The sequence below is a fragment of the Nycticebus coucang genome, chromosome 12 (genome assembly GCF_027406575.1).
Source record: "Nycticebus coucang isolate mNycCou1 chromosome 12, mNycCou1.pri, whole genome shotgun sequence".
Classification (NCBI taxonomy): Eukaryota; Metazoa; Chordata; class Mammalia; order Primates; family Lorisidae; genus Nycticebus; species Nycticebus coucang.
In genome coordinates, this window is record NC_069791.1 from 10,007,879 (window position 1) to 10,033,661 (window position 25,783).

Consider the following 25,783-nt stretch of genomic DNA (forward strand, 5'->3'; position numbering starts at 1 on the left):
GGGAGAATCTATGTCATTTAAGAAGTGAAAGCGTGGGCAGTGCCTGTGACGGGTTCAAACCAACCAAAAAATAGCCGGGTGTTGTGGCGGGCGCCTGTAGTCCCAGCTACTCGGGAGGCTGAGGCAAGAGAATCGCTTAAGCCCTGGAGTAGGAGGTTGCTGTGAGCTGTGTGAGGCCACGGCACTCTACCGAGGGCCATAAAGTGAGACTCTGTCTCTACAAAAAAAAAAAAAAAAGAAGTGAAAGCATGGGCAGCGCCTGTGGCTCAAGGAGTAGGGCATCGGTCCCATATGCCGGAGGTGGCGGGTTCAAACCCAGCCCTGGCCAAAAACCACAAAAAAAAAAAAAAGAAGTGAAAGTGTAAAAGAAGGAAGTGTACTACTTAATTACTAGACATCCCAGTGGAAAACAAAGTTATTTTATTCAGATGAGGCACTTTTAATCTATGGATCTGTGGGGTGTGTGTGTATGTGTGTGTTGCATGTATGCACAGGGACTAGTGAGGTGGTGCAGGATAATAAATACTGGGAGGGTGAAGGAGCACTCCCCTGAGCTGGCAAAAGTATGCGGCAGCAATGTACAGAGCCTAGGGAGCACAGGCCAGGGACAGGGAGGTGGGTTCAAGGCTGGCTTGGAGGTAGAGGGTGTCCCCCTCAGCCCAAGAAGCCAAAGAAATTGGAGGCACGGGGGGGTGGGCCCATGAGCATGGGCATCTGGTTCTTGTGGGTGATCTTGATCTGGAAGGGAAGGGAGCATATTCAGAGGCAAGGCTTGGTGTGTTGAGGCTGGAACACCAGAGATTTGAGGGGAAATTTGTGGTATTTGGGTTAGGTCACTGGGTCCTAGAGAGGCCATGATGGGGAAGCCAGGAGGTGGAGAATCAGGGTTGAGGAAGAATGGAATGGGGCACAGGGGGAACTTTTGGCATCAGGAGCAAGTAAAGAAGCACTACAGTGGAAATTAAGAATCCATGGGGCCTGAGGGGTTCCGTTTTTGGCAAACATCAACAATACTCACTGTACAGGGTGTCTGCATCCAGGGTTCTCCATCAATTTGCATGGGGAGGGTTTTTGTGGTGCTGTGGAAGGCCAAGGAAGATTAATAGATTTTTTGTTACCAGTTGAAAACTAAAACACGCTTCTCAGGTTGGCTTTGAGACCCTTTTCACTGAGGAAGATGTCCTAGTAAAGCCACTCCCCACCATTCCCATGACACTTCTGCTGTGCTGTCCCACTCCCTCCCAGGCTGACTCTTCCTTACTGGAAGGTGATCTCAGAGCACTTGGCCAGCCGATGTCCAGCACTCTTGAGCTTGGTATAGATCTGACCCATCTCAATTGCACCCTCCAGCCCTACTACTTCCAGTCGCTTGTCACTGAGGTCTGGGGGCGAGAAATAAGAGAGATAGGTTTTACATAAGCGGAGTGTTAACCAAACACAGACATACCTTTCCTTGGTCCCACCCACTCAGCTTCCAAGGCAGCTCCTCTCACCTGGTACACAGGTTTTCAGGATATCAGGGTCAGTGATGACTTTAGCTGCAGCACCTAAGGCCTGGTTGATCCCAGAGAGGTCCCCATGAACTTTCCTGGTATCACCCCAGAGGTTGGAGCCACCGTGCATGCTAGGGATGTTCAGCACTGCAATGCCTTCTAAGGACAGGTTGCTCAGATCCAGCGGCTTCCCACAGATCTAAGGGGAGGGGGACACACAGCCCCAGTTGGGGAGGGCACAATTCCTCACCTCATAGCCTAATCACAGATGTGACCACTCCCTTTAGCAGATGACAAAGGAGGGTAGGATTTAGAGGTGGGCAAGAGATGAAGGGAAAATGGGATTAGTGCATCTTGAGGACTTGGAAAATCAGGGTTGGAAAGCCAAGTGGTCATAGAAGTATAGGTTCATGAATGTGGGAAGTTCCTAGGAGTGTCTATGGAGGGAGAAACTTGGATATCAGAAACTGAAAAGGACATAGATTTGGGTCTTATCACACGCACCTCAACTGTCAAAGACTCTTCCAGCTTTTTGCATGTCGAGAAGATGGATTCTGATGTGGCAAATTCAAAATACCACAGCTTGTTCTTCATTCTGTGTCAGCCCCAATGCAAGGCCCAGTAGAAGGGACAGGTTACATAGGGCTTGCAGGGATGATAAGTGACAGGGAAGGGCATTGTCCTCCCAACTCCAGTCCCAGGGGAAAAAGGGTAGCTTTGGCTGGGGGCTTTCCTAGAGGTGCCACTGCCCAGCTAAGCATTCTGAATCAAACTTGGTCACAACCTGGTCCTTAACACTGTGTATGCCCACACCCCCCTCTCCTTTCTCTCACCTGCTGTTGAACTTCGCTGGATATTTCTCTCGCATGATGTGGAATCGGTGAGCAATAGAGGCATCCTGGAGAGTTCAGGGTTTGTAAGATCAGAGGCCTGCCTTTCCTCTCTCTCTTTCTCCCCCATCCCAAGTCAAGAAGCAGCATATTCCAAGTTCTTTTCTTGTGACTCACACCACCGTGTCACTCTCTGGATTTTCCCTTAACCTTCACCCTCCCTTTCTGTCCTCCACCGCCTTTGCCCACTTAGCTCCCACTTCCTCCTTTTCCCCCAAGCCCCACTCTACTGACCACACCAATGGAGAAGTAGTTATTGATGATGTGAAAGGGGACTGGGTCACTTTTTTCTTCAGTTTGTTGTGGTATCACCTCTACGGACCATCGATCCATATATACCACTTTGCTTGCTTCCAAATCCTTGAGGATCTTCGCCAAATTCTGTCCATCATACCCTAGGGATGGAGAAGACAGGTGAGCACTGGTTCCCAGAAAGACCTCTTCTCTGCTCCTACCCTGTTTCCCCGAAAATAAGACAGCGTCTTATTTTAAGGTGTGCTCCCAAAGATGCGCTAGATCTTATTTTCGGGGGACGTCTTATCTTTCCTGTAAGTAGGTCTTATTTTCGGAGGATGTCTTATTTTTGGAGAAACAGGGTAGCTCCATAGATTCCCAGGGGTTCTCTGGCCTGGCTCTACCAGTGAAAAGGTGGGACACTCAATCACAGCTCCTATCAACCAATCTCAGGTCAGTCTCTTGCTGACCCTTTTCTCCACACTGTGTGCAGGGGGAATGTTTTCAATGTGTGTGCACATCTAAAAATGATCCCAGCAAGGCACAGTGGCTCATGCTTGTAATCTTAGCACTTTGGAAGGCCAAGGAGCAAGTATCACTTGAGCCCAGGAGTTCAGTACCAGCCTGAGCAACATGGTGAGCAACATTCTGTCTCTACAAAAAATAGAAAAAAATTAGAATGGTGGTGCACACCTGTAGTCCCAGCTATTCGGGAGGCTAATGCAGGAGGATCACTTGATCCCAATAGTTTTAGGCTTCAGTGAACTATGCAGCTGATACCACTGCATTTTAGCCTGGGTGACAGTGTGAGACCCTATCTCAAAAAATAAAGAGACAGCGCCCATAGCTTAGTGGGTAGGGTGCCAGCCACATACACTCAGCCTGGCGAGTTAGAACCCAGACCAGGGCAGCTAAACAACGACAACTGCAACAAAAAAATAGCTGGGTGTTGTGGCGGGCGCCTCTAGTCCCAGCTACTTGGGAGGCTGAGGCAACAGAATCGCTTAAGCTCAAGAGTTTGAGGTTGCTTGAGCCATGCTGCCACGGCACTCTACCAAGGGCTACACAGTGAGACTGTCTCAAACACACACACACACACACACACACACACACCAAAAAAAATAAATAAATAAGAAAAATAAAAACGACTCGAAAGTTCATCTGGAAGACTGGAGAGAATACCCTGGAAAATGCTGAAAAAGTGAGTGACAAATGGGAATAATCTCTCTGTCTCATCTCCACCCTCATCATGCTTTCTTTCTCCATTCGACAAGACAGAACACAGTATTTTTTTTTTTTTGAGACAGAATTTCATTTTGTCCTCAGTAGAGTGCTGTGGCATCACAGCTCACAGCAACCCCAAATTCTTGGGTTTAATCTTAATGCATGACCCATTAAATAAAAAACAAAACAAACAAACAAACAAACAAAAAAAGGTTTTGGTCCTGAGTGATCCCCTCGCCTCAGCCTCCCAAGTGGCAGGGACTATATATGCCTGCTACAACGCCCAGCTATTTTTTTATACATGGAGTCTAGAACTCCTGAACTAAAGCAATACATCACGTGGGCCTCCCTGAGTGCTAGGATTACAGGTGTGAGCCACTGTGCTGGCCTGAGCACACAGTATTAAGTAACAGTGTCTAAATAGTGTTATACTGGCACAGTGAATAGAATAACTTCAATATTAAAGAATAGAATGCTCCAGATAGATTCAAGTATACGTATAAATTTAGCATATGTGACAACACGTCAAGTAAACAGAGAAGAGATAGATTTTTTCAATAAATAGTGCTAGATGTAGAAGTCATGCCTTACATATGAAAATGATTTCAAGAATTTGTACTACAGGCCAGGCACGGTGGCTCACTCCTGTAATCCTAGCTCTCCGGGAGGCTGAGGTGGGCAGATTGCTTGAGCTCAGGAGTTTGAGACCAGCCTGAGCAAGAGTGAGACTGCTATCTACTAAAAATGAAAAACTGATGCTAGGGAGGCTGAGGCAAGAGAATCGCATAAGCCCAAGAGTTAGAGGTTGCTGTGAGCCATGTGATGCCACGGCACTCTACCCGAAGGCGGTACAGTGAGACTCTGTCTCTACAAAAAAAAAAAAAAAGAAAAACTGAGGCAAGAGGATCACTTGAGCCCAAGAATTTGAGGTTGTGAGCTATGACGCTACGGCACTCTACTGGGGGTGAAAAAGCGAGACTCTGTCTCAAAAAAAGGGAAACAATCAAAACATCCATCAAGGGGTGACGCCTGTGGCTCAAAGGAGTAGGGCACTGGCCCCAAATGCTGGAGGTGGCAGGTTCAAACCTAGCCCCAGCCAAAAACTGCAAAAGAAAAAAAAAAATAAATTCTCTAATAAAGTTTGTTTTTAAAAAAAAGATCCATCAATAGGGGAAGGTTATGTAAATTTTGGCAAATCCGTGTCATGAGATACTGTGCAGCTATTGGATACAAAGTGAAATCTATCTATATGTACTACCATGGAAAGATCTCTAAAAATAGTCAATGAAAAAAGAAGTCCCAAACCCATGTGTAGCATGAGCCCATTTATGTTTGTTAAAATGTGTGCATGTGGGTGGCATCTGTGGCTCAGTAGATAGACCGCCAGCCCCATATACCGAGGGTGGCGGGTTCGAACCTGGCCCCTGCCAAACTGCAACAAAAAATATAGCTGGGCATTGTGATGGGAGCCTGCAGTCCCAGCTACTTGGGAGGCTGAGGCAAGAGAATCACCTAAGCCCAGGAGTTGGAGGTGGCTGTGAGCTGTGTGATGCCACAGCACTCTACTGAGGACAATAAAGTGAGACTCTGTCGCTACAAAAAAAAATAATAATAATAGATAAATAAAATAAAATAAATAAAATGTGTGCATGTAAAATGTGGATGGAAAAACAGAAAAATGAGTGTAAAAAGGAAACTGTTTATCTCTGAGAAAGTACATGAAATTTGGTGGGGGACAGGAAAGAGAAAACCTGTATGTGAAGAGTCTTTAAATCTTTTATAATGACAATGTAGTGATGATTTATGTAATTTTTAAAGAAGAAAATAACTAGTAAAATATTCATATTTTCTTTGAGCCAGCAATTCTACTTCTAGAAATCTCTCCTAGAGGCTCGGCACCTGTGGCTCAAGCGGCTAAGGTGCCAGCCACATACACCTGAGCTGGCGGGTTAGAATCCAGCCTGGGCCTGCCAAACAACAATGATGGCTGCAACCAAAAAATAGTCAGGCGCTGTGGCGGGCGCCTGTAGTCCCAGCTACTTGGGAGCCAGAGGTAGGAGAATCACTTGAGCCTAGGAGTTGGAGGTTGCTGTGAACTATGATGCCACTGCACTCTATCCAAGGGGACAGCTTGAGACTCTGTCTCAAAAAAAAACAAAAAGAAGAAATCTCTCCTAGAGAAAAAAATGTTCGGTTTTGTGTGGAGACAGATGTGTGAGGATGTTCACTACAGCATGCTTTGTAATAGTGAAAAACTGAATATTATACTAGTGTCCATCAATAGGAGACCAATTAAATTATTACACATTCACACAATGAAATGCTATTCAGTCCTAAAAACAGTGAGGCAACCTGAGTGTCCTGAAATATACTAATAACCAATATGAACTTTTTTTTTTTGAGGAAAAAAAGCAACCTCACAGCAACCTCAAACTCTTGGGCTTAAGCGATTCTCTTGCCTCAGCCTCCCAAGTAGCTGGGACTACAGGTGCCCCCCACAACACCCAGCTATTTTTTGTTGTTGTTGTTGCAGTTGTTAGCTGGCCCGGGCCGGGTTTGAACCTGCTACCCTCGGTATATGTGGCTGGCGCCGTAACCACTGTGCTATTGGTGCCAAGCCCAGTATGAACTTTTAAGTTAAAGAAAAAAGAAGGAAAACATCTATAAAACAATCTCATTATTATTTCAATTAGTATGCGTGCAAATAAAAAACATGGAGGACTAGCTCTTGAAACTTCAGGAAGTAGATTACAGCAAGCTTTCACTTTCTTGGCATGTATACCTAAAATGTTCGAATTGTTTTTTTACCACGAGTATGTATTTTTTTTTTTTTGTAATCAGTGTGGGGGGAAAAGATTTAAAAAAATAATTCTTGGGGGTGGCGCCTGTGGCTCAAGGAGTAGGGCGCCAGTCCCATATGCCGGAGGTGGTGGGTTCAAACCCAGCCCCAGCCAAAAAAAAAAAAATAATAATTCTTGGTTAGGCACAGTGGCTTATGCCTATAATCCTAGCACTCTTGAGAGGCCAAGGCAGGAGGGTTGCTTGAGCTCAGAAGTTTGAGACCAGCTTGAGCAAGAAGGAGATCACCATCTCTGCTTTAAAAAACAGAAAAATTAGCTAGGTGTGATGGCAGGTGCCAGTAGTTGCAGCTACTCGGATGCTGAGGAAGGACGATCACTGGAGCCCAAGAGTTTAACATTGCTGTAAATTAGGCTGAGGCCATGCCACTCTAGCTGGGTGACAGAGTGAGATTCTGTCTCAAAAAAATCCTGAAGTTGGCGGCGCCTGTGACTCAGTAAGTAGGGCGCCAGCCCCATATACCGAGGGTGGCGGGTTCAAACCCAGCCCTGGCCAAACTGCAACAAAAAAATAGCCGGGCGTTGTGGCAGGCGCCTGTAGTCCCAGCTGCTCAGGAGGCTGAGGCAAGAGAATCACATAAGCCCAAGAGTTAGAGGTTGCTGTGAGCCGTGTGACGCCACGGCACTCTACCCGAAGGTGGTACAGTGAGACTCTGTCTCTACAAAAAAAAAAAAAAAAATCCTGAAGTTTCCATTTTCTCACATTCCATTGGTGGTTCAACCCACTGCAATTTGCCTTTCACCAATCCCACTCTGGTGAAACTCTTTTGGCAAAGACTGACAATGCCTCCTGCCAAAACCAATAGTATATCTTTAGTTCTCTTTTTAACTCTGTTTGTTTGTCTTTGAGACAGAGTCTCACTGTGTCGCCCCGGGTAGAGTGCCATGGTGTCTACAGCAACCTCAAACTCTTGGGCTCAAGTGATTCTCTTTCCTCAGACTCCCAAGTAGCTGGGACTATAGGCTCTCACCACAAAGCCTGGATATATATATATATATATATTTTTTTTTTTTTTTTTAGACAGAGCCTCAAGCTGTCACCCTGGGTAGAGTACTGTGACATTACAGCTCACAGTAACCTCAAACTCCTGGGCTCAAGTGATTCTCCTGCCTCCGCCTCCCAAGTAGTTGGGACCACAGGTGCCTACCACAACGCCCGGCAATTTTTTGGTTGCAGTCGTCATTGTTGTTTGGCGGGCCCGAGCTGGATTCGAACCTCAGATGTATGTGGCTGGTGCCTTAGCCGCTTGAGCCACAGGTGCTGAGCCAAGTCTGGATATTTTTAGAGAAGGAGTCTTGCTCTGGCTCGGGCTGGTCTGGAACCTTGAGCTCAGGCAATCCACCCATCTGAGCCTCCTAGAGTGTGAGGATTACAGGTGTGAGCCATTGCACCCGGCCCATTTGTTTGTTTGAGACAGGGTCTTGCTCTGTTGCCCAGGATAGATGGCAGTAGCATCATCTTAGTTCATTGCAACCTCAAACTCCTTGGCTCAAGCTATCTTCCTACCTTAGCCTTGGGAGTAACTGGGACTACAGGTGCACATCACCACGCCTGGCTAAGTTTTTCCTTCTTTGTAGATACAAGGTCTCACTATTTTGCCCAGGCTGGTCTTGAACTCCTGGCCTCAAAGGCTCCTCCCACTTTGGCTTCCCATTGTGCTAGGATTATAGGCATGAGTCACTGCCTTGAGCCCTCATTTTATCACTTGAAACTTTTCACCTCTGAAATGTGAAAGGATACTTTCTGACTGTTCTTTGTGGCAGAATACTCTCTGACTCTTACAGAGGATACTTTCTGACTTGGTTACAGAGGATACTCTCTGTTCTTTGTGGTAAGCAGAATAATAACCCTCCCTCCCCCAAGAATCAGTGAGTATGTTTCCTTACATGGAAAAAGAGACTTTGCAGACGTGATTAAATTAGGGATTTTGAGATTATCTCAGATTATCTAGGTGGTCCCAAAATAATCACAGGGGTCCTTATAAGTGAAAGAGGAAGGCAGGAGAGAAGAGTCATAGAAGGAGACGTGACAACAGAAACAGGCTGGAGTGACAGCATTGCAGGTTAGAGGGGAGCCTTGAGCCAAGGAAAGCAAGAAGCCTCCAGAAAGTAGAGGAGACAAGAGATTTTCCCTTAGAACCTCAAGAAAAGAACACAGCCCTCTCAACTCCTTGATTTTAGCCTCGTGAGACCCACTTTGGACTTATGACCTCGAGAACTGTAAGACATTTGCATTCCTTTAAGCTACTATTTATGGAAATTTGTTATAGCAGCAATGGGACACTTCTTTAAAAATTCCTCTTCCTCTGATCAACTGTTAAATATGAGTGTTTACCAGGATCTTGCTTTCTTTGTCCACCTTCTCTTATCTTTTCCCCGAGTGATCTCATCTGCTCTCAGAATGTCTACCACCTACCAGAAGATGACTCTCAAACACACATCTCCAGCCCTACTTCTCTCCTAAATTCCGGACACCTATTTCTTTTTTTTTTTTTTTTGAGACAGTCTCATTGTTGCCCTCGTGGCATCACAGCTCACAGCAACTTCGAACTCTCTGGCTCAAGTGATTCTCTTGGCTCAGCCTCCTGAGTAGCTGGGACTACAGGTGCCCACCACAACACCTGGTTATTTTTTAGAGATGAGGTCCACTCACCTTTGCCTCCCAGAGTGCTGGGATCACAGGCATGAGCCATCATGAGGGGCCTCTAACACCTATTTCTTCTTTCTTTTTTTTTTTTTTGAGACAGAGCCTCAAGCTGTCGCTCTGGGTAGAGCACTGTGACATCACAGCTCACAGCAACCTCCAACTCCTGGGCTTAAGCGATTCTCCTGCCTCCACCTCCCAAGTAGCTGGGACTATAGGCACCTGCCACAACACCTGGCTATTTTTTGGTTGCAGCCGTCATTGTTGGATTCGAACCCGCCAGCTTGGGTGTACATGTGGCTGGCGCCTTAGCCACTTGAGCCACAGGTGCCGAGCCATCTGACACCTATTTCTACTACCCAGCACACACTTGCTCACTCCACTGACAACATCATCTGAAAAGGAATCTACCTTTCTTCCTTAAACTGGTCCTCTCCCGGATTCTCATTTTTTTTTTTTTCTTTTTAGACAGAGTCTCACTTTGTTGCCCTTGGTAGAGTGCCGTGGCATCATAACTCACAGCAACCTCCAACTCTTGGCTCAAGCAATCCTCTTGCCTCAGCCTCCCAAGTAGCTGGGACTGCAGGCTCCCACCACAACGGCCAGCTATTTTTTTGTTGCAGTTTGGCTGGGGCTGGGTTCGAACCTGCCACCCTCAGTATATGGGGCCGGCGCCCTACTCACTGAGCCACAGGCGCTGCCCCTATATTTATCTCTTTATTGTCATAATTCAGGCTGAGTTAGCAGAAGACTGCTATTAGAGTATCATTTACAGAATATAGAATGAAATCTCAAAATACATAATTTCAAAATGTCTAAAATTGGCCAGGTGCAGTGGCTTGTGCCTATAATCCTATCACTTTGGGAGGCTAAAGTGGGAGGCTCCCTTGAAGCCAGGATTTCAAGACCAGCCTGAGCAAGAGAGAGAACCTGTCTCTACAAAGAAAGAAAAAAATGAAATTTTTTTTTCTACGTGTCTGTGCGTCTCTTCTTTCCCAACCCTCTTTCTACACCAGATGCCTAGATTCTTCTCTATGTGCCTTTCCCTTGCTACCCAATTCTCTAGCCCCCCAGCAGAACAATTTCTAACAACTTACCTCCTCCCCATCTTAGGCATCGAGCCAGATCATTTCCTGTGCCCAAGGGCAACACTGCAACAGGAGGCACAACAGGCAAGTTGGTTTTGTCTGGAGAAGCAGGTGAAGAGAAGGATGCAGGGAGTTAGCTCTGCAAGGTTATTGCCCCAGTCCCCTTCCTGGACCCTCTCCCTACACTGACCAATTGTCTCTAGAATCCAGCCTACTGTGCCATCTCCACCACACACCAAAATCCGGCTATCAGGAACATCCCTGAAGAATTTAAGCCTGGGATAAGAGAGGAGAGAGAAGATGAAGAAGAATAACAAGTCCAAGGCTACCCAGCTCCTGGGCAGGCAGAGGACGTTTTGTCTCTCATTCCTTAGCACCCTCTTCCTCTTTGTCAAAACACTTGGGTTCCTACGAAGGGCAGAGAAAAGGACAATGGAGAGAGTTATAGCCACTCCTTAATGGTCGGGAAAAGCTGATATCTTCATCCTTTGAAAGCAGAGCAAAGACAGACCAGAGAGCTCAGAGGATGGGATGCCTAGTGGCCCTAGGGAAAGAACCATTTTGAATTCTGACCTTTTGCTGTCCTCTAGCCCTCCTCTCCCAACATGCAGTCTTTCCTGCTTTCTCCCAACTTACAGAGACCCACAAAAACACTGTGATACAGACCCTAACCTCTACTCACCCCACCTCAGGACCATCCTTTAGGAGGTCAAACACCTGTCGAGGGTTTAGTATGTACTGGAACTTCCAGAGCACTCTGTATGAGGGAAAAAGGAAACCTCATAGTGGGGGGAAGAGGAAGGTGATATTCTGTACCCCATCCTCTCTCTTTTTTTTTTTTTTTGAAACAAGGTCTCACTCTGTAGCTCTGGCTGAAGTGCAGTGGCATGATCATAGCTCTCTGCAACCTCAAACTCCTGGGCTCAAGCAACCCTCCAACCTCAGTCTCCCAAGTAGATGGGACAATAGGCGCATCCCATCATCCATGTCGGGCTAACTGCAAAAAAAATTTTTTTTTTTTGCAGGGCGGCACCCATAGCTCAGTGAGTAGGGCACCAGCTATGTACACCAAGGCTGGTGGGTTAGAACCTGGCCTGGGCCAGATAAAACAACAGTGACAACTGCAACAAAAAAATAGCCCAGCGTTGTGGCGGGCACCTATAGTCCCAGCAACTTGGGAGGCTGAGGCAACAGAATTGCTTAAGCCCAACAGTTTAAAGTTGCTGTGAGCTGTGATGCCACGGTACTCTATCCGGGATGACAGCTTGAGACTCTGTCTCAAAAAAAGACAAAAAATGGCTTGGCACCCATAGCACAGTGGTCATGGCATCGGCCACATACACCGAGGCTGGCAGGTTCAAGCCCAGCCCAGGCCAGCTAAGCAATAATAACTGCAACAGAAAAATAGCTGGGCATTGTTGGCATGTGCCTGTAGTCCCAGCTACTTGGGGCCTGAGGCAAAAGAATTATTTAAGCCCAAGAGTTTGAGGTTGCTGTGAGCTGTGACGCCACACCACTGTACTGAGGGTGACATAGTGAGGTTCTGTCTAAAAAAAAAAAAATTTTTGTTTTTTTTGCAGAGACAAGTTAACAGGTCTGAAACACCACACCTGGCCTACCCCGCCCTCTTGATGTCCTCCTCAAATATGCCCCTCTGCACACACATTCTCTTCCTCACTCCGTAGCCCTCCCTCTCTATCTTAGAAGACCTGGTACATCTCTCCTCACCTCTGTCCCTGCTTTCCGCCACTCTTAGGATTGACAAAGACTAGAAGTGGGTGGGTGCTAGAAACAGGGTCAATCTGTATGGGGGGAAGAAAATAAGGATAAAGAAAGCAGGATTTTGTGAGAGTTCAGGTAAGCCCTGGAGACTAGGGCAGAAAGCTGGCATTCTAGCAAGATATTTTCCCTTCCCTCTTCCCTGTCTACTCCTCTCCCCTGCCAGGGTGGAGCCAGAATCACCCCTCAGGTTTTCCCACTTCATTCCTTCCCAAAAGTAAAACACTGGCCCCCACTGTGAAGCCCAAGCCCCTCAGCCCTATACCCGCAGAGCCTCGGAGGTGCTCAAACTTATGTCATCCAAAGTCTTCTGGCTTGTTCTGCTACTTTTACGGTCCTGTCCAGAGGCCTAGGAGGGAAGGAAAGCAGAGGGAAAGAAAGTTGGACTGTGTGTGAATCCCTAAACAGATGAGCCTGACTTGATCTCAAAATTATAGGTTCTTTGTTCTAAATGGCATTCTATTTCTGTGGGACATTGGGGAGACACTCCTGTTCCCTCTCAGTTGCTGCCCAAGGGTCTCACCAGGACACTGGGATAGATGGAAGATGGGGGCAGGATGTGATCCCGGAGCAGCCCGCAGTCACACTCATGGCCCACACCTTGCAGGCAGTCATCGTGGATCTGAAAGACAAGGTGGGCACAGGGATCATGGAGATGATCCTGCTACCTCTCAACCTAGGGGTCTAGGTGGAAAGAGAGACCTTCAGAGCAGGGTCAGCTGTGGCTGTAAGGAAGACATAGCTGGCAGAGCTGTGGAGAGAGGGTGGCTCCCCTGGGGGCCCAAGGCAGAGCCTGGAAGGACTGAACTGACCTCTAGGTGGCACCATACACAATGCAGCCCGGTCAGACTGTGGAAGGTCCGGATTTTTTTCTGACAGCGGTCGCAGCGCCCAGACTCACAGCTTCCTCGCACCCACACATGTGATTGGACCTTGAGGAGAAAGGCAGCCCCTTGTCTGGGAGGGTCTGAGGGTAGCAACCGGCCAAGGGCAGGGCCAGGATGGAGGTGCTGAAGTAGGGGGCATGAGGTCACTCACACCAATGTCTTTCCGAGACTTGGCATAGGTGCTGACTTCACAAGGCTGGGCCTTCATGGCACACTGGTCGTGAACAGTGTATCTACAGACTGAGGGAGAGGAAAGACCGTCAGAGCCTTAGCTGCAGCCCCTCCCCCTGTTTCCTCCTTACCTGGGGGTGAGGCAGGATCACTCACTGCAGTAAGATATATAACCTGGGGCAGAGTCTGGGGCTCAGTGGGTAGGGTGCTGGCCCCATATACAGAGAGTAGCGGTTTCAAACCTGGCCCAGGCCAAACTGCAACAAAAATATAGCTGGGCACCTGTAGTCCCAGCTACTTAGGAGCCTGAGGCAAGAGAATTGCTTAAGCCCAAGAGTTTGAGGTTGCTGTGAGCTGTGATGCCATGATACTGTACTGAGGGTGACATAGTGAGACTCTGTCTCAAAAAAAAAAAAAAACAAAAGAAAAAGACAATATAATTCCTTGGTGTGAGGGTGTGGCAGAGAATTAAAGTTTGGGGTGGAATCTCCCCTCCAAGACCTGTGCCTTTTCCTCACTCTTCCTCCTAAAAGAGCAACTGCTACCCCATGACTGTCCCCACGCCATCCATGCGCAAGGCAGGAACTGAGGTGGATGGTGCAAGGGAGGGAGCTCCAGATTTAACAACACTAATAATACCTAATTTTGATCAGATTTTATAGTATATGTATGCACTGTGGGAAGCACTTTCCTTGCACCAATTTATTTAATATTCACAATTACTTCATTTTCAGTTATGGAACTTAAGAGTTAACGAAGTTACGTATCTTTCCCAAGGTCACAGAACTAGCAAGTGGCAGACCCCAGGTTTCAAACCCAGGCCTCTTTCATTGCAGAGTGCTGTACTCCCACGTATGGCTAGGCTGCCCTCCTGTCCCACACGGCCAGGTCCTGTCACTCACGGTTACAGCTCAGACCCTGTTTGCCAAGACCAATGCTGGACTCGCACAGGTTGCAGTAGACTGGTCTGGGGAACCTCTTGGGTCTCCACAGGTGCTGCCCATTATCCTTCAGAGTCTGGGAGGGCACAGAAGATGCAAACAAGTGTCTGAGCCCTTAGAGGGCCAACCTTGGCAAGTACAACCCAATGCAGCCGTCTTACCCATCCTTACAAATCTCTCTTACTCACCATCTCCAGACCCAGCAGCACTAGCAGTGGCACAGTGGTGGCCCCAGCTCGGACCCACTCAGCAAGGGAGACGGAGCCACTGCCATCATAGTCGATCTCTTTCATCATTTCCTGAAGAATCTGAGCACAGAGTGGGAAAAGACTTTTGGTATGAGTGGCTTCTCAGACCTGACTCTTCTCCACTGTGTCTTAGGACATCCAGCCCAGGCAATGGCAGATGCGGAATTCATGGGAAAGGATGTACGATAAGGGACATGAAGGAAGACTAACTGCCTTACCGGCCTCAGCTCAGACACATCCCAATCCATGTATTCAGCCACTCGCATCATCTGTAGGATGATTTTTTCCACTTCCTGGGGCAAAGAGGATAAGATTCACAGCCATATCTCCCTCACTACCACTATCTAAACTCTTCTTCAGAAATCAGGGCTCCCAGATTCCACCCCCAGCCCTGTCTCTCATTCTAGGGTGCCTCTGCCAAGTAAATGAATGTGCACGTGTTTGAAAGGTAGGTCCCCAATTCTTCTCTCCAGCCTTCTCTTTGAGGGTCAAGAGCTTGGGACCTAATCCCGAATTAAGTCCAAGAGTACCCAACCTTTCCCCCTATCCTCCTCTGCTGTTTAAAACCCTAGAAGAGTTGGGGCAGAAGGGCACAAACAAATGGGCACATATTCCCTTGCCCAGCATACCCAGGGGTACCCCAACTCACTGAACTGTCCAGGATCCCATTTCTGTCCGTATCGTACAGCTTGAAGGTGACTGTGGGGTGTTTTAGGGGGGCCGGGATCAGTTTGTGAGAGGTATTCAAAGAACTCATACCAGAATACACGGAAAACAGAAATAGGGAGAGGGCTTTTCACTGAAGAGAGAGCCTAGAGCTTGGGATGAGACTGAGAAAGGAGACAGAAAGGGAGGGGAAACAGGCATGGATTCTACCCTTGGTGGATCTGACAGCAGACAGCATGTATTCATACCCCCAAACATCCCAGGCCACCTACATGGGAAGGGACAAGACATGGGAAAAGGGGTGACTATGGTAGATGGCATTAGGTGTAAGGAGTCTTGGGGAACAGAGGAAATGGGCTCCTTCTATGGCCCCACCTTTATTTGGCCCTGTCAGCCTTTATGAATCCTGAAAGAATGAGGGAAAGGAGGCTAGGGAACACCTCTCTCTCTTTACCCACTCCCTTTACCCCAGTCCAGAATGGCAACTCACATTCCAGCTTATCTTCTGCCCGGCCGCCCTCCAGAAGGGAAAAGTAGCATGAGACATCACTGAGACACACCACATCTGGTTACAAAAAAGTACTGCAAATCTGAGATCAGGGCTCCCTCCAATTTGGCTCTTCCCTTCTCCCCTGTTCCCACTCTCCCCTTTAATTTTCTTCCCTCCAGCTCCTAGACCTTGGCACCCTCCACCTCTCTCCCTCAACCTGCCCACAGCATGTGATTGAAGTCAACTCTCATTCTCAAATCCACAGTAATTTGACTTTTCTTCCAAGGTCCAGCCCCATCCTTTCTACTTGACCATACCTTTTGTCGCAATCTCCTTTAAGCTCTGACCAGTCTGGAAGGATTGAAACAGTGCCAGGCTTAGGTGACTGGGAACATTATCCAGTTCCAGATAGATTTTCAGGAATTCCTGGAATCCCTCGTAACCGATAGCCTATCATGAAAGCGAGCATTACCCTGGAGAGTCTTTCAGGTGGGGACTAAAAAACTGGGAATAGTGGAGACAAAGACAATAAATGCAGAACTAAGAAACATCTGAGGCAGGAGTATGGTCTCTTGGGCCAAGTCATAAGTTAACAGAATCTCTCTTTTTTTTTTGAGGCAGAGCCTCAACCTGTCACCCTGGGTAGAGTGCTGTGGCATCACAGTTCACAGTAACCTCCAACTGCTGGGCTCAAGCAATTCTCCTGCCTCCGCCTCCCAAGTAGCTGGGACTACAGGCGCCCGCCACAATGCCTGGCCATTTTTTGGTTGCAGCCATCATTGTCGTTTGGCGGGCCTGGGCTGGATTTGAACCAGCCAGCTCAGTTGTATGTGGCTGGTGCCTTAGCCGCTTGAGCCACAGGCACCGAGCCAAATTGCCTGACCTATATTTTATTTACTTATTTATTTTTGTGCAGTTTTTGACCGGGGCTGGGTTTGAACCTGTCACCTCCGGCGTATGGGGCCGGTGCCCTATTCCTTTGAGTCACAGGCGCCGCCCCAGAATCTCTTATTTTAATAGATGCAGTGACAGTGGACACTGGAGTGTCTCATGGGAGGAGAGCAAGAGATGGGACCAGAATAATCCCTGGAAGTTGGGGATTCCAATGAAGTAGCAAAAGATGAGAAGAGTTGGTCAAGGAGAAAGATTTCCCAGCTGCCACTCACATCTCCTTGTAGATATTTAGCCATCTCACCATCCTCGAAGAGCTTTAGGACATCACTGACCTTTTTGGTGGAGTCTAGGGTATGAAGAGAGTAAGAGAAGAGCATTAGTCCAGCTCAGCTCTCCCTCCTTCTGCAAGAGTCCCTCCCAGACACCCAGCAGGAAACATGATTTGCAAGAGATGAAGAAAGAAGAAATTCCAAGAAGAAACACAGAACTACAGAAGGAAAAACCTTTCGGATCCTCCAGAGTGGTACCACTCTTTACTCTGAACTGGAACAAGCTGTCTAGGTATAGATGGGTAGAGAGCAGGGATCTCAGGCATCTCTCCATCTCCCTCTCCTCCTTTCCCCAGTCATGGGCATATCTGAGGAGCAGACTAGCTTAAGGCCACTGGGGAAACCACTGGAGAGGGGGTGGAATAAGAAGGACAAGGGATTCTCTGGGGTAGGGTCTCCAGAATGGAAGGGCTGAGAGGAAGACTCACAATCCATGTATTTTTGCAGCTGGGCAAAATCACTGGGGCTTACTAGGCCCCTCTCCTTGGCCATCTGTCTGTTCTTCTTAAGGATGTTCAGAAAGGCAGCTTGGTAGTAGAATTTCAGGCGCTTGGTCCTGTTCAGAGGGTAGGCCTGGAGGAAGATGACAAGAGCTTGCAGTGGGAAGAGCCAGCTGTCTGCACAGTCTTTTTTTCTTCTGTCTGCTCCATCCAGTTTCTACTCCCATGGCTATTTTTGTTTTTGCCTTGTCTCTGAGTCACCCCTAAACCTCTCCCTTTCCCTGTGTCCCTCTCTCCTATGTCTCTGCGCTCCCTAGAGATGGCCCTCACCTCCCCAGCCCCACCCCTACTTTCCCAGTCTGTGTGTTTCTGTGAGCGTGTCCCTTGTCTGTTTCTGCACTTTCCCTCACCACCCCCAATCTTTGCAGTCTCTCCCATCTCGGTCCAGGACCACACCGGACAGTGTTTGTCCTCTGTCTCTGTTTCCCTGACTCATCTTTAAATTTCTCCCCTCTGTTTCTGGATCCTTCCCCCACTCTCCAAGTTCTTTCCCAATCTGTCTTTGTCCATCTGACCACCCTTACCTTCCCCCCCCACCTTCTCAGTCCATATATGTTTGGGTGAGTGTGTTCCTCGTCTGTTTCTGCACTCTCTTGCCACCCCCAACCTCTGCGGTCTTTCCCCAGCCTGCGTTTTCTCCCATCTCGGTCTCAGTACAGCAGAATCGGCCCTCGGGTCATTCTTACTTTGGAAACTCGTCTTCCCGGGCATGACCCCATTTTGCTCCGCCTCTAGCCCCAGTCCCCTGTCTCGCTCAGCCACCCACTCCCCGAGCCACCCACGCCCCGCAACGACCTCTAGCGCTTCTGACGCGCGACACAGAACCAGCTCCGGCCGGGTCCCCAGTCCCGGCCCCGCCTCGCCTGGGTTGCACGGGGTTCCACTGGGGAAGGGCGGGGGACCCAGCGCGGAGCTGGGAGGAAGTAAGGGAAGAGTCTCTGAGCACCCGCCTGGTGTGCCAGTCTCGGGACGATGGAGCCAAGCGCTGCAGTTCTGGATGCTGGGATCTTCTGTCCACCCTGCTAGGTGAGCAGTGTTTAGGGAGCCCCAGTTTTTGGCTATAGGACCCAAGGACCAAGGAAGAGCCGTCGCTCGGATCCTGCCCAAGGAGCAAGTTGAGAGGGCAACTAAAGATTCAGGAACACACACACACACACACACACACACACACACACACACACACACGTCTTATATTAGTACAGAGTCAAACAGAACTAGAGGCAATCATATCAGGGTTCCATTATAGCCCTAATACCACTGTGTAACTTAGGAAAGTTACATTTGTAAAATGGGGACAATGATAACCTATATTTCACAATTGTGAGGCTCAAATAAAATAATGTATGAAAAGTGCCTAGTATAATGGCTGGCATATAGGAGGCCCACAAGACATGGTAGTTATTATTGTATTAATTAGAATCAAATCCTGTGAGATAGGAAACTAGTGGTATAGCCATTCTACCAATGAAGAAACGAGCTCAGAGAAGCTGGGACTTCCTAAGGCAGTTGATAAGTGGAAAACCCATGGCTCCAGCCCCAGGACCACATGGTAGGGCTTCTGCCTCTCATTGTGTCCTTCTCTTGTTCCACTCTTCCCTTCACAAGTTGCTGTCTAGTTTCACTGCCATCCTTTCTGTTCCTCAAGCATGCCAAACTCTTCCCTGCTCAGGGCTAGGAGACTTACTGCTCTGCCTGGGACACCCTTCCCATTTTTGGCACAGCCAAGTTCTTGCCTCAGCTGCAATGTCAGCTCCTCCAAGAGACCTTCCCTGATCATTCCATCCTAAAGTAACTGCCCCCTCTTCTGCACAGCAGCCTCCTTTATTTCCTTTATAGAATTTATCACAGGTAAAAATTATCTTCCCAGGCGGCGCCTGTGGCTCAGTGAGTAGTGCACCAGCCCCATATACCAAAGGTGGCAGGTTCAAACCCAGCCCTGGCCAAACTACAACAAAAAACAGCTCGGCATTGTGGCAGGCATTTGTAGTCCCAGCTGCGCAGGAGGCTGAGGCAAGAGAATAGTTGTTTAAGCGATTAAAAACTGGAGGTTGCTGTGAGCTGTGACGCCACAGCACTCCACCGAGGGCGACAAAGTGAGACTCTGTCTCAAAAATAAATAAACAAAACAAAAAAAATTATCTTCCCTAATTTATTAGTATTGTTGCCTACTGTTTGTCTTCTACTAAAATGTTAAGTTCCCCAAGGGCAAGAAGTTGTCAGTCTTGTTCCCCACTGTACCCCTGGTACCTAAAACAGTGTTGCACACGTGGGGGGGGGGAGCGGGGGGTGTTCAATATCAGTTATACAAATGGTTGTATAAAGCCATACATATTTTGGAACTAATAATCCAAGTATGGTTAAATGGGATGCCAGAATGTCTGGTAGTCAGGGGAATATGAGATAATTTGGTGCACATATAGTAGGTGCTAATAAATATTTGTTGAATGAATGAATGATGCTAAAAAGCACTTACTGAAGTACTCCATCAAACACTCTGACCTCCACCCACTCATTTAGGGCACGTTGGATCAGGCTCAGGGAAGCAGTTAGGACTTACAAGAATAACTCAGCCCCTTTCCTTTCTGATTGTGCAAGAATCTTCTATGCAGCCTCTGCCCTTGGGACATCTCTGCTGCCTACCTCTATGCAGCACACCCTTCTTGTTCCAGCTGCTCTTTGGTTTCCTTTTTTGTTGTTATTGAGGAAGAGTCTCACTCTGTCACCGTGGGTAGAGTGCAGTGGTTTCATCATAGCTCACTGCAATATCCAACTCCTGGGCTCAAGTGATCCTCCTGCCTCAGCCTCCTATGTGTAGCTGGGACTAAAGGCACATGCCATGATGCCCTTCTAATTTTTTTTTTTTTTTTTGCATTTTTTGTGGAGACAGTGGCCTTGCTCTTGATCAGGCTGGTCTCCAACTCTCGAGCTCAAGCAAGCCTTCTGCCTTGGCCTCCTGGAGTGCTAGGATTACAGGTGCGAGCAACCACACCCCGCTCTAGCTGTTCTCTGGGAACACTAAGAAGGGGGTCTGGGATACTGACATCCTAGAGGAAGGACTCTGCCCATCTGGCCTTTTTTGTTTTTGTTTTTGTTTTTTTTTTTGAGATAGAGTCTCACTTATTAACCCTCAGTAGAGTGCTGTGGTGTCACAGCTCACAGCAACCTCCAAATCCTTGGGCTTAGGCCATTCTCTTGCCTCAGCCTCCCGAGTAGCTGGGATTATAGGCACCCGCCATGATGCCCGGCTATTTTTTTGTTGCAATTTGGCCGGGGCTGGGTTTGAACCCACCACCCTCGGTACATGGGGCCGGTGCCTTACCCACTGAGCCACAGGCGCTGCCCCCATCTGGCCCTTTTCAATGACTATAATCCAGCTTCTGCTGCTAATAGATCTAATGAATACATAATAGTCTTATGGCTAATGGGGACTATATGGCTTAATTAGCCTCTCTGATCATCCTTGGGGATTCTTAGATGACTCCAAAGTTCTAGGAGATAGAATCTGAGAGGGAAAGTGTGTGTGTGAGAGATGGAGAGCAAACAAAGAATGATGAAAAGGAGAAAGGGCAGAACACTTTTCCCCTCCCCCTCTTTTTACAATAACCTAACTCTTTCTTGCCAAGGTCCAAAACCTAAAGAAGTAATATATAGTAGAGGCTATCAAATTAGCCAGGCATGATTTAGAATGCTAGCTCTTGGATAAGGTGTTACATCTCCCTGAACCTCAGTTTTCTCATTGGTAAAATGTGTACCTGGAGAAACCAGTCAAAATGTATTAAATAAGACGATATATGCAAGGTACATAGCAAATAGCATCGCACAGAGTTGGAACTCACAAAACATTAGCTATTATACAAGGGTGTTCCTAGAGAAACACATCTGGAAATTAGGGAAAAATGTCTTTGAGCCAGGAATATAAAAATCCCAGGGGTTCCCAGGATCAGTGAAGCCCAGTTATATACCTTCCCCTTGCCTTGCCATACACTTCAGGTGCAAACATGTGGTATCAGGATCCTGCACTTTGCCTCTGGAAAGATGATGAGTGGCTAGAAACTGGAGGTCAGGGTCCAAGGACATCCCTAAGGTGGGACCTCGGACATAAGGGCTCCTGGGATTTTTTCCGTTGTTCTCCTGACTTCTCTGACTGAAAGTCTGATTACTTCTGAAGTGGAAGGGCAGAAAACTGCAGGATCCCGGGGCTTAAAGACCTGGGACAAGTCCAGTTTTGTCCTCTACTTCCATTCCAACCCTGAAGCTATAACCTGGGCTAGTCTAGGCGAATGCCAGGGCTGGGAGGGTGGGGTCTGCCTCCTGCCTGCCAGCTATTTGTGACTCACCCTTCTCTTCCCTTCTCTGGTTTCCCTGCCAGCCCCTACGGACGACTTAGGTTGAGAAAGGCAGAAGTTGACTTGGAAACGGAGAATCTTAAAACGCTCTCAGAGATGGGAGTCACTGATCCACATATTTTACAGGAAAGGAAACTGAGGTCCAGGGTAGCGCCTGTGGCTCAGTGAGTAGGGCGCCGGCCCCATATGCCGAGGGTGGCAGGTTCAAACCTCAGCCCCGGCCAAACTGCAACCAAAAAATAGCCGGGCGTTGTGGCGGGCGCCTGTAGTCCCAGCTACTGCGGAGGCTGAGGCAAGAGAATCGCTTAAGCCCAGGAGTTGGAGGTTGCTGTGAGCCGTGTGACGCCTCGGCACCCTACCCGAGAGCGGTACAGTGAGACTCTGTCTCTACTAAAAAAAAAAAAAAAGAAACTGAGGTCCAGAGAGATATGACTCTCTCTAGACACCCTGCCCTTAGTCCATTCCACTAAACCTTCGCACCTGTCATTCTCTAGATCTAATTTTAAATATCAAATACTATAATTCCTAGTAACCAAGCGATAAATATTTACAGAGCCGGTGCTAATATTTAAAATTTCCCTTTTCACTTCAGTGTTCATTGCTCACATTCCAAGTAATATAAGGTGACCATTACTCAAGAACTAGCTGCCCGCAGAACATTCAGGCTGTACCAGCAAGAAACCCTAAGGGACAGGCCCTCCTCCTCCTCTGGGGCCCAGGCCTGATTACCTGTACTTCTGAATTCCTTAACCACATCAGAAACCATATCCTCCTCTCTCCCAGAACTGAGGGTCTAGCTTTCCCTGCCAAACCCTGCTACCAGTCAGTGGCCCCTGAGAAAATTTGGCTTGAAGTCTCGAAACTCATTAAACCTTCACAAACATCAAAGATTGTAGTGTTGCCCAGCTAAGGGGGTAATGTATGTGTGTGGTGTGTGTCCGTGGAGGGGTCATTGCATAGTACTGGAGGAAGTTACGATGTTGGCATGGTTGGGGGATGTGGGCTTGTATGTTCTGAGGCTGAAGTGATGCCCAATAATATTTGCATTTCTTCCTCAGTTAAGCTTATTTCTCCTATTTAAAGGTGAAAAGTGGGATTCAAGCTTAGGTATTTCCAGAAATTTCTCAGTGACAGGTGGAGAATTGATGGGGGTGCGAAGTTGGGGACCAGGAGGCCAAACAAGAATGCTTCTCCACCCTTGCAGCATTGCGGAGGTTCCAAAAGGGACTTTCCTCCGAGTCGGGTCGCTAGGAGCCCAGCTTCACCATCCCTCCATGTGAACGGAGGGATGGAGGGGAAGGTCTGGGCTGGAAATCTCTGCCTACCAGGTTCTGGCCCAGCCCTCCCGCTGCCCCTCGCGTTCCAGCGCAAACCCTCCTAGCTACCCGCTCCAGCTGTCACGCTTCCTGTTTCCCAGACCCAGCAGCCCTAACCCAGCCTATGGGTCGTTCCCTCCTGCGCCCCACTCCTGCTTGATGAGGGGATAGTGGGGGGTCGCGGGGTCTCTACCTTGGCGGGGGAAGGGTGCGCGATCGGAGCTGAAGCGCCGGCGCTGGAGCTCGAGCCCAGGCTGGGTTGGAGGGGACGGGCCAGGCAAACGCTGCTGCCGCGGGGCCGCCCCGTTCCTGACGACACAGCTGCCCGCCCCCAACCCTAGCCCTAACTCCCGAGCCCGCGCCCGGCGCCCCCAGCTCTGGGAAAGTCGAAGTGGGAGAGGCCCCTGTTACCAGGTTTACAGTTCACCATAACTTGCCTCCCCCTTCTCCAGATATGTCCAGTTCTCTGGCCTGTGCCACTTTCTGCACTTCCTGAGCTCCTCATCTTCCTGTGCCTGGGGCAGTCCTGCTTCTATTTCCTTCTTATCATTCATAGACGTTCCCTTTATCCAAACCTTGAAGGCCACGTAGGGAACCCGCAGCTAAATGAAGAGCTCAGAAGCCCACCCAACCAACTTCTCACCCTCTGCCAACTGCTGCCATCCTGGACCTCTCTGCCCAACTAACTCCTTTCCATTCCATCATGGACTTCACACTCCCAGGAGATCCCACAGGGGTGAGGCCAGAGTTCCAGACTCTACATCCTGGGACCCCCAATACCTTCCTCCCTTCATGGGCTCCAACTTGCGTGACTGTGCTTAAGACAATCTGCCCACCTTCTCCAGGCTCTTCACCTCTCTGTTAGACCAATTTTCCCCAAGGACACCTCCTTTCAAGACTCATATCCTCTCCTTAATTCTAGGGTGCAGGTTTGGATGTAAAGAGCACTCAGGTCTGTGTCCACCCTTTTTCTCCATGCCATAACCCTCCCACTTCACCTACTGACTTTGGCAAGTGGTGTAGAAGACCCTGGCCAAAAGTAGGGGCTGAAAGGAAATCCTTTCAGCTGCTCCTGCTTGGAATCTGTTCTAGCATTGTCAAGGCTCTTGGGACAGAATAGACAGTAGTAAGCCTGGTAGAGCCAGAGAAAGATACAGAGGCCTATGGACTTACTGGTAGGAACCCCAGGACCCAGGCGTCCTGCTCACTGGCCCCGCTCCAAACCCTAACTCCCTCCTACCTCTCTTTGAAATAAGACAGAGGAATAAAGCCTCACGTTCTTGGAATCCTCCCTCTTACACCTGGGGGTGGGAAGAAGAGGGAGAGGAGATCTCTGACTGGAAGGGTATATGTGTGTATTATGTCTATATGAACACACACACACACACACACAACTTTTATGATGGGGAATGGAGAGGAAAGGGAATGAATATATGAGGCCCTCTAGTGGAAACAGAGGAACTTAAGCAGTTCTTGAGTGAAGACAGGGTTGTTGGAACAGACTCCCCCACTTTTACCAGAAATATAACTGCTGATTAATAGGATTTGGGAGTATTGCTGAGATCTGGAGCAGCTAGAACAGGGTTTGTTTCTCTACCTCTGTGCTCCTTCCAGGTCTTACCTTCTCACCTTCAATCTTAAAAAGACAAGGACCCTGACATTCCCTATCCTTCATCCTAACAGCATTTTCTTCACTGTTAGCAAAGCTTCATTTCTCCTTCCTATATGACCTTCTTGGTCATAGTCGACAAACACTTTTGAAGATCTTCTGTATATCAGATTCTGTGTTCAGTTCTGTAGTATAGGCAAAGACATAGCCCACTTTAGGGACTGCGCCAGAGTGGCTTTGTGTGTATAAAGCCTTCCTGCTCTGAATCACCCTAAACAAATTACACAATGCAAGTAAGAATAGGTTCCCCAACCCCTCTACCAATCACTTAGAAATCCCGGAATAATATTAATAATATTTAAGGCACTCAGCTTTCCTTGCAAGTAACACTTGCAGTGATACCTATGTATAACCTCGATTTCTCTCTCTACCATTTTCAGATTTGCCCCTGCATAAAGTTAGACACTCCTTTTAATTATTTTTTATTTTTTGAGATAGAGTCTCACTTTGTTGCCTAGGCTACAGGCCAGTGGTATTATCATAGCTCACTACAACCTCAAGTAATCCTCCTGCCTCAGCTTCCTGAGTAGCGGGAACTACAGATGCAAGCTATCACATGTAGCTAATCAAAAAAAAATTTTTTTTTCACAGAGATAGGATCTTGCTGTGTTGCCCAGGCTGGTTTCAAACTTTTGGCCTCAGGCAATCCTCTCACCGTGGCCTCCCCAAATGCTGGGATTATAGGAACAAAGTGAGGTATGAGGTTATGTTTCTAATAAGGAATAAGATGGAATCAGTCTTACTGTAGGCTTCTTTGAGTCTTCTTTAGGATCTGTGGTCCATCACACGTCATTTATTGGTGGGGGAGAGGGAAGAAAGGCCAAGAAACATCTAAGAAACATCTAATGCCTACAGTTCCAGGTGCTCCTTTCTTTGATCAACCACATCATAAAAATCAGAAAGAAAGAAACCACAATGAACAAAGGGAAAGGAAAAAACAACTGCCTGTTCTCCCCAGCCTCTTCTTTCCCCTCTTCCTCCTCTGGGTGGGGGGCCACATCCGGGGCCCAGAGCTGGGGCCCAGACTGTTCTAGTAAGTAGACAATTGAGTTTCACTTCCTGTCAAAGCCAGAGCTGGGGCAGGATGTATGGGGGCGTAGTGGGGGGGGGGCAAGG

General features: G+C 48.1%; 1 protein-coding gene across 4 annotated transcripts; it reads right to left on the reverse strand.

Moving 5' to 3' along the window:
- Positions 1–396: 396 nt before the first annotated feature.
- DGKA (diacylglycerol kinase alpha) lies at positions 397–23,277 on the reverse strand. 4 transcript variants are annotated; one of them, XM_053554323.1, is made up of 25 exons: positions 23,192–23,249; positions 18,132–18,435; positions 17,265–17,409; positions 16,780–16,853; positions 15,931–16,063; positions 15,614–15,688; positions 15,107–15,156; positions 14,676–14,750; positions 14,398–14,517; positions 14,171–14,285; positions 13,249–13,337; positions 13,023–13,142; positions 12,734–12,832; positions 12,476–12,559; positions 12,160–12,233; positions 11,114–11,188; positions 10,622–10,707; positions 10,441–10,530; positions 2,618–2,778; positions 2,327–2,391; positions 1,998–2,088; positions 1,494–1,692; positions 1,262–1,382; positions 1,019–1,079; positions 397–738 (listed from the first exon to the last, which is right to left on the reverse strand). In XM_053554323.1, the coding sequence occupies exons 3-25, from the start codon at positions 17,326–17,328 to the stop codon at positions 655–657; spliced, it is 2,205 nt and encodes a 734-aa protein (XP_053410298.1). In that variant the 5' UTR covers positions 17,329–17,409; positions 18,132–18,435; positions 23,192–23,249; the 3' UTR covers positions 397–654. The 4 variants fall into 4 exon arrangements, with proteins under 4 accessions (XP_053410298.1, XP_053410296.1, XP_053410297.1 ...); XM_053554321.1 differs by adding an exon at positions 17,011–17,144 and having other exon boundaries at positions 17,265–18,435; XM_053554322.1 differs by lacking the exon at positions 18,132–18,435 and having other exon boundaries at positions 23,192–23,277.
- Positions 23,278–25,783: the final 2,506 nt, after the last annotated feature.

Bases quoted from the DNA above. Each gene is read 5' to 3' on its own strand.
- DGKA (XM_053554321.1), bottom strand. From the start codon at position 17,110: ATGGAGAGATGCCTGAGATCCCTGCTCTCTACCCATCTATACCTAGAC. The intron at 15,157-15,613 runs GTGAGTTGCCAT...AACACCCCACAG, and splicing joins GGCAGAAGATAAGCTGGAAT to TCACCTTCAAGCTGTACGAT. The intron at 13,143-13,248 runs GTGAGTGACCTC...TTTCTCCTCAAG, and splicing joins AGTCTCGGAAAGACATTGGT to GTCCAATCACATGTGTGGGT.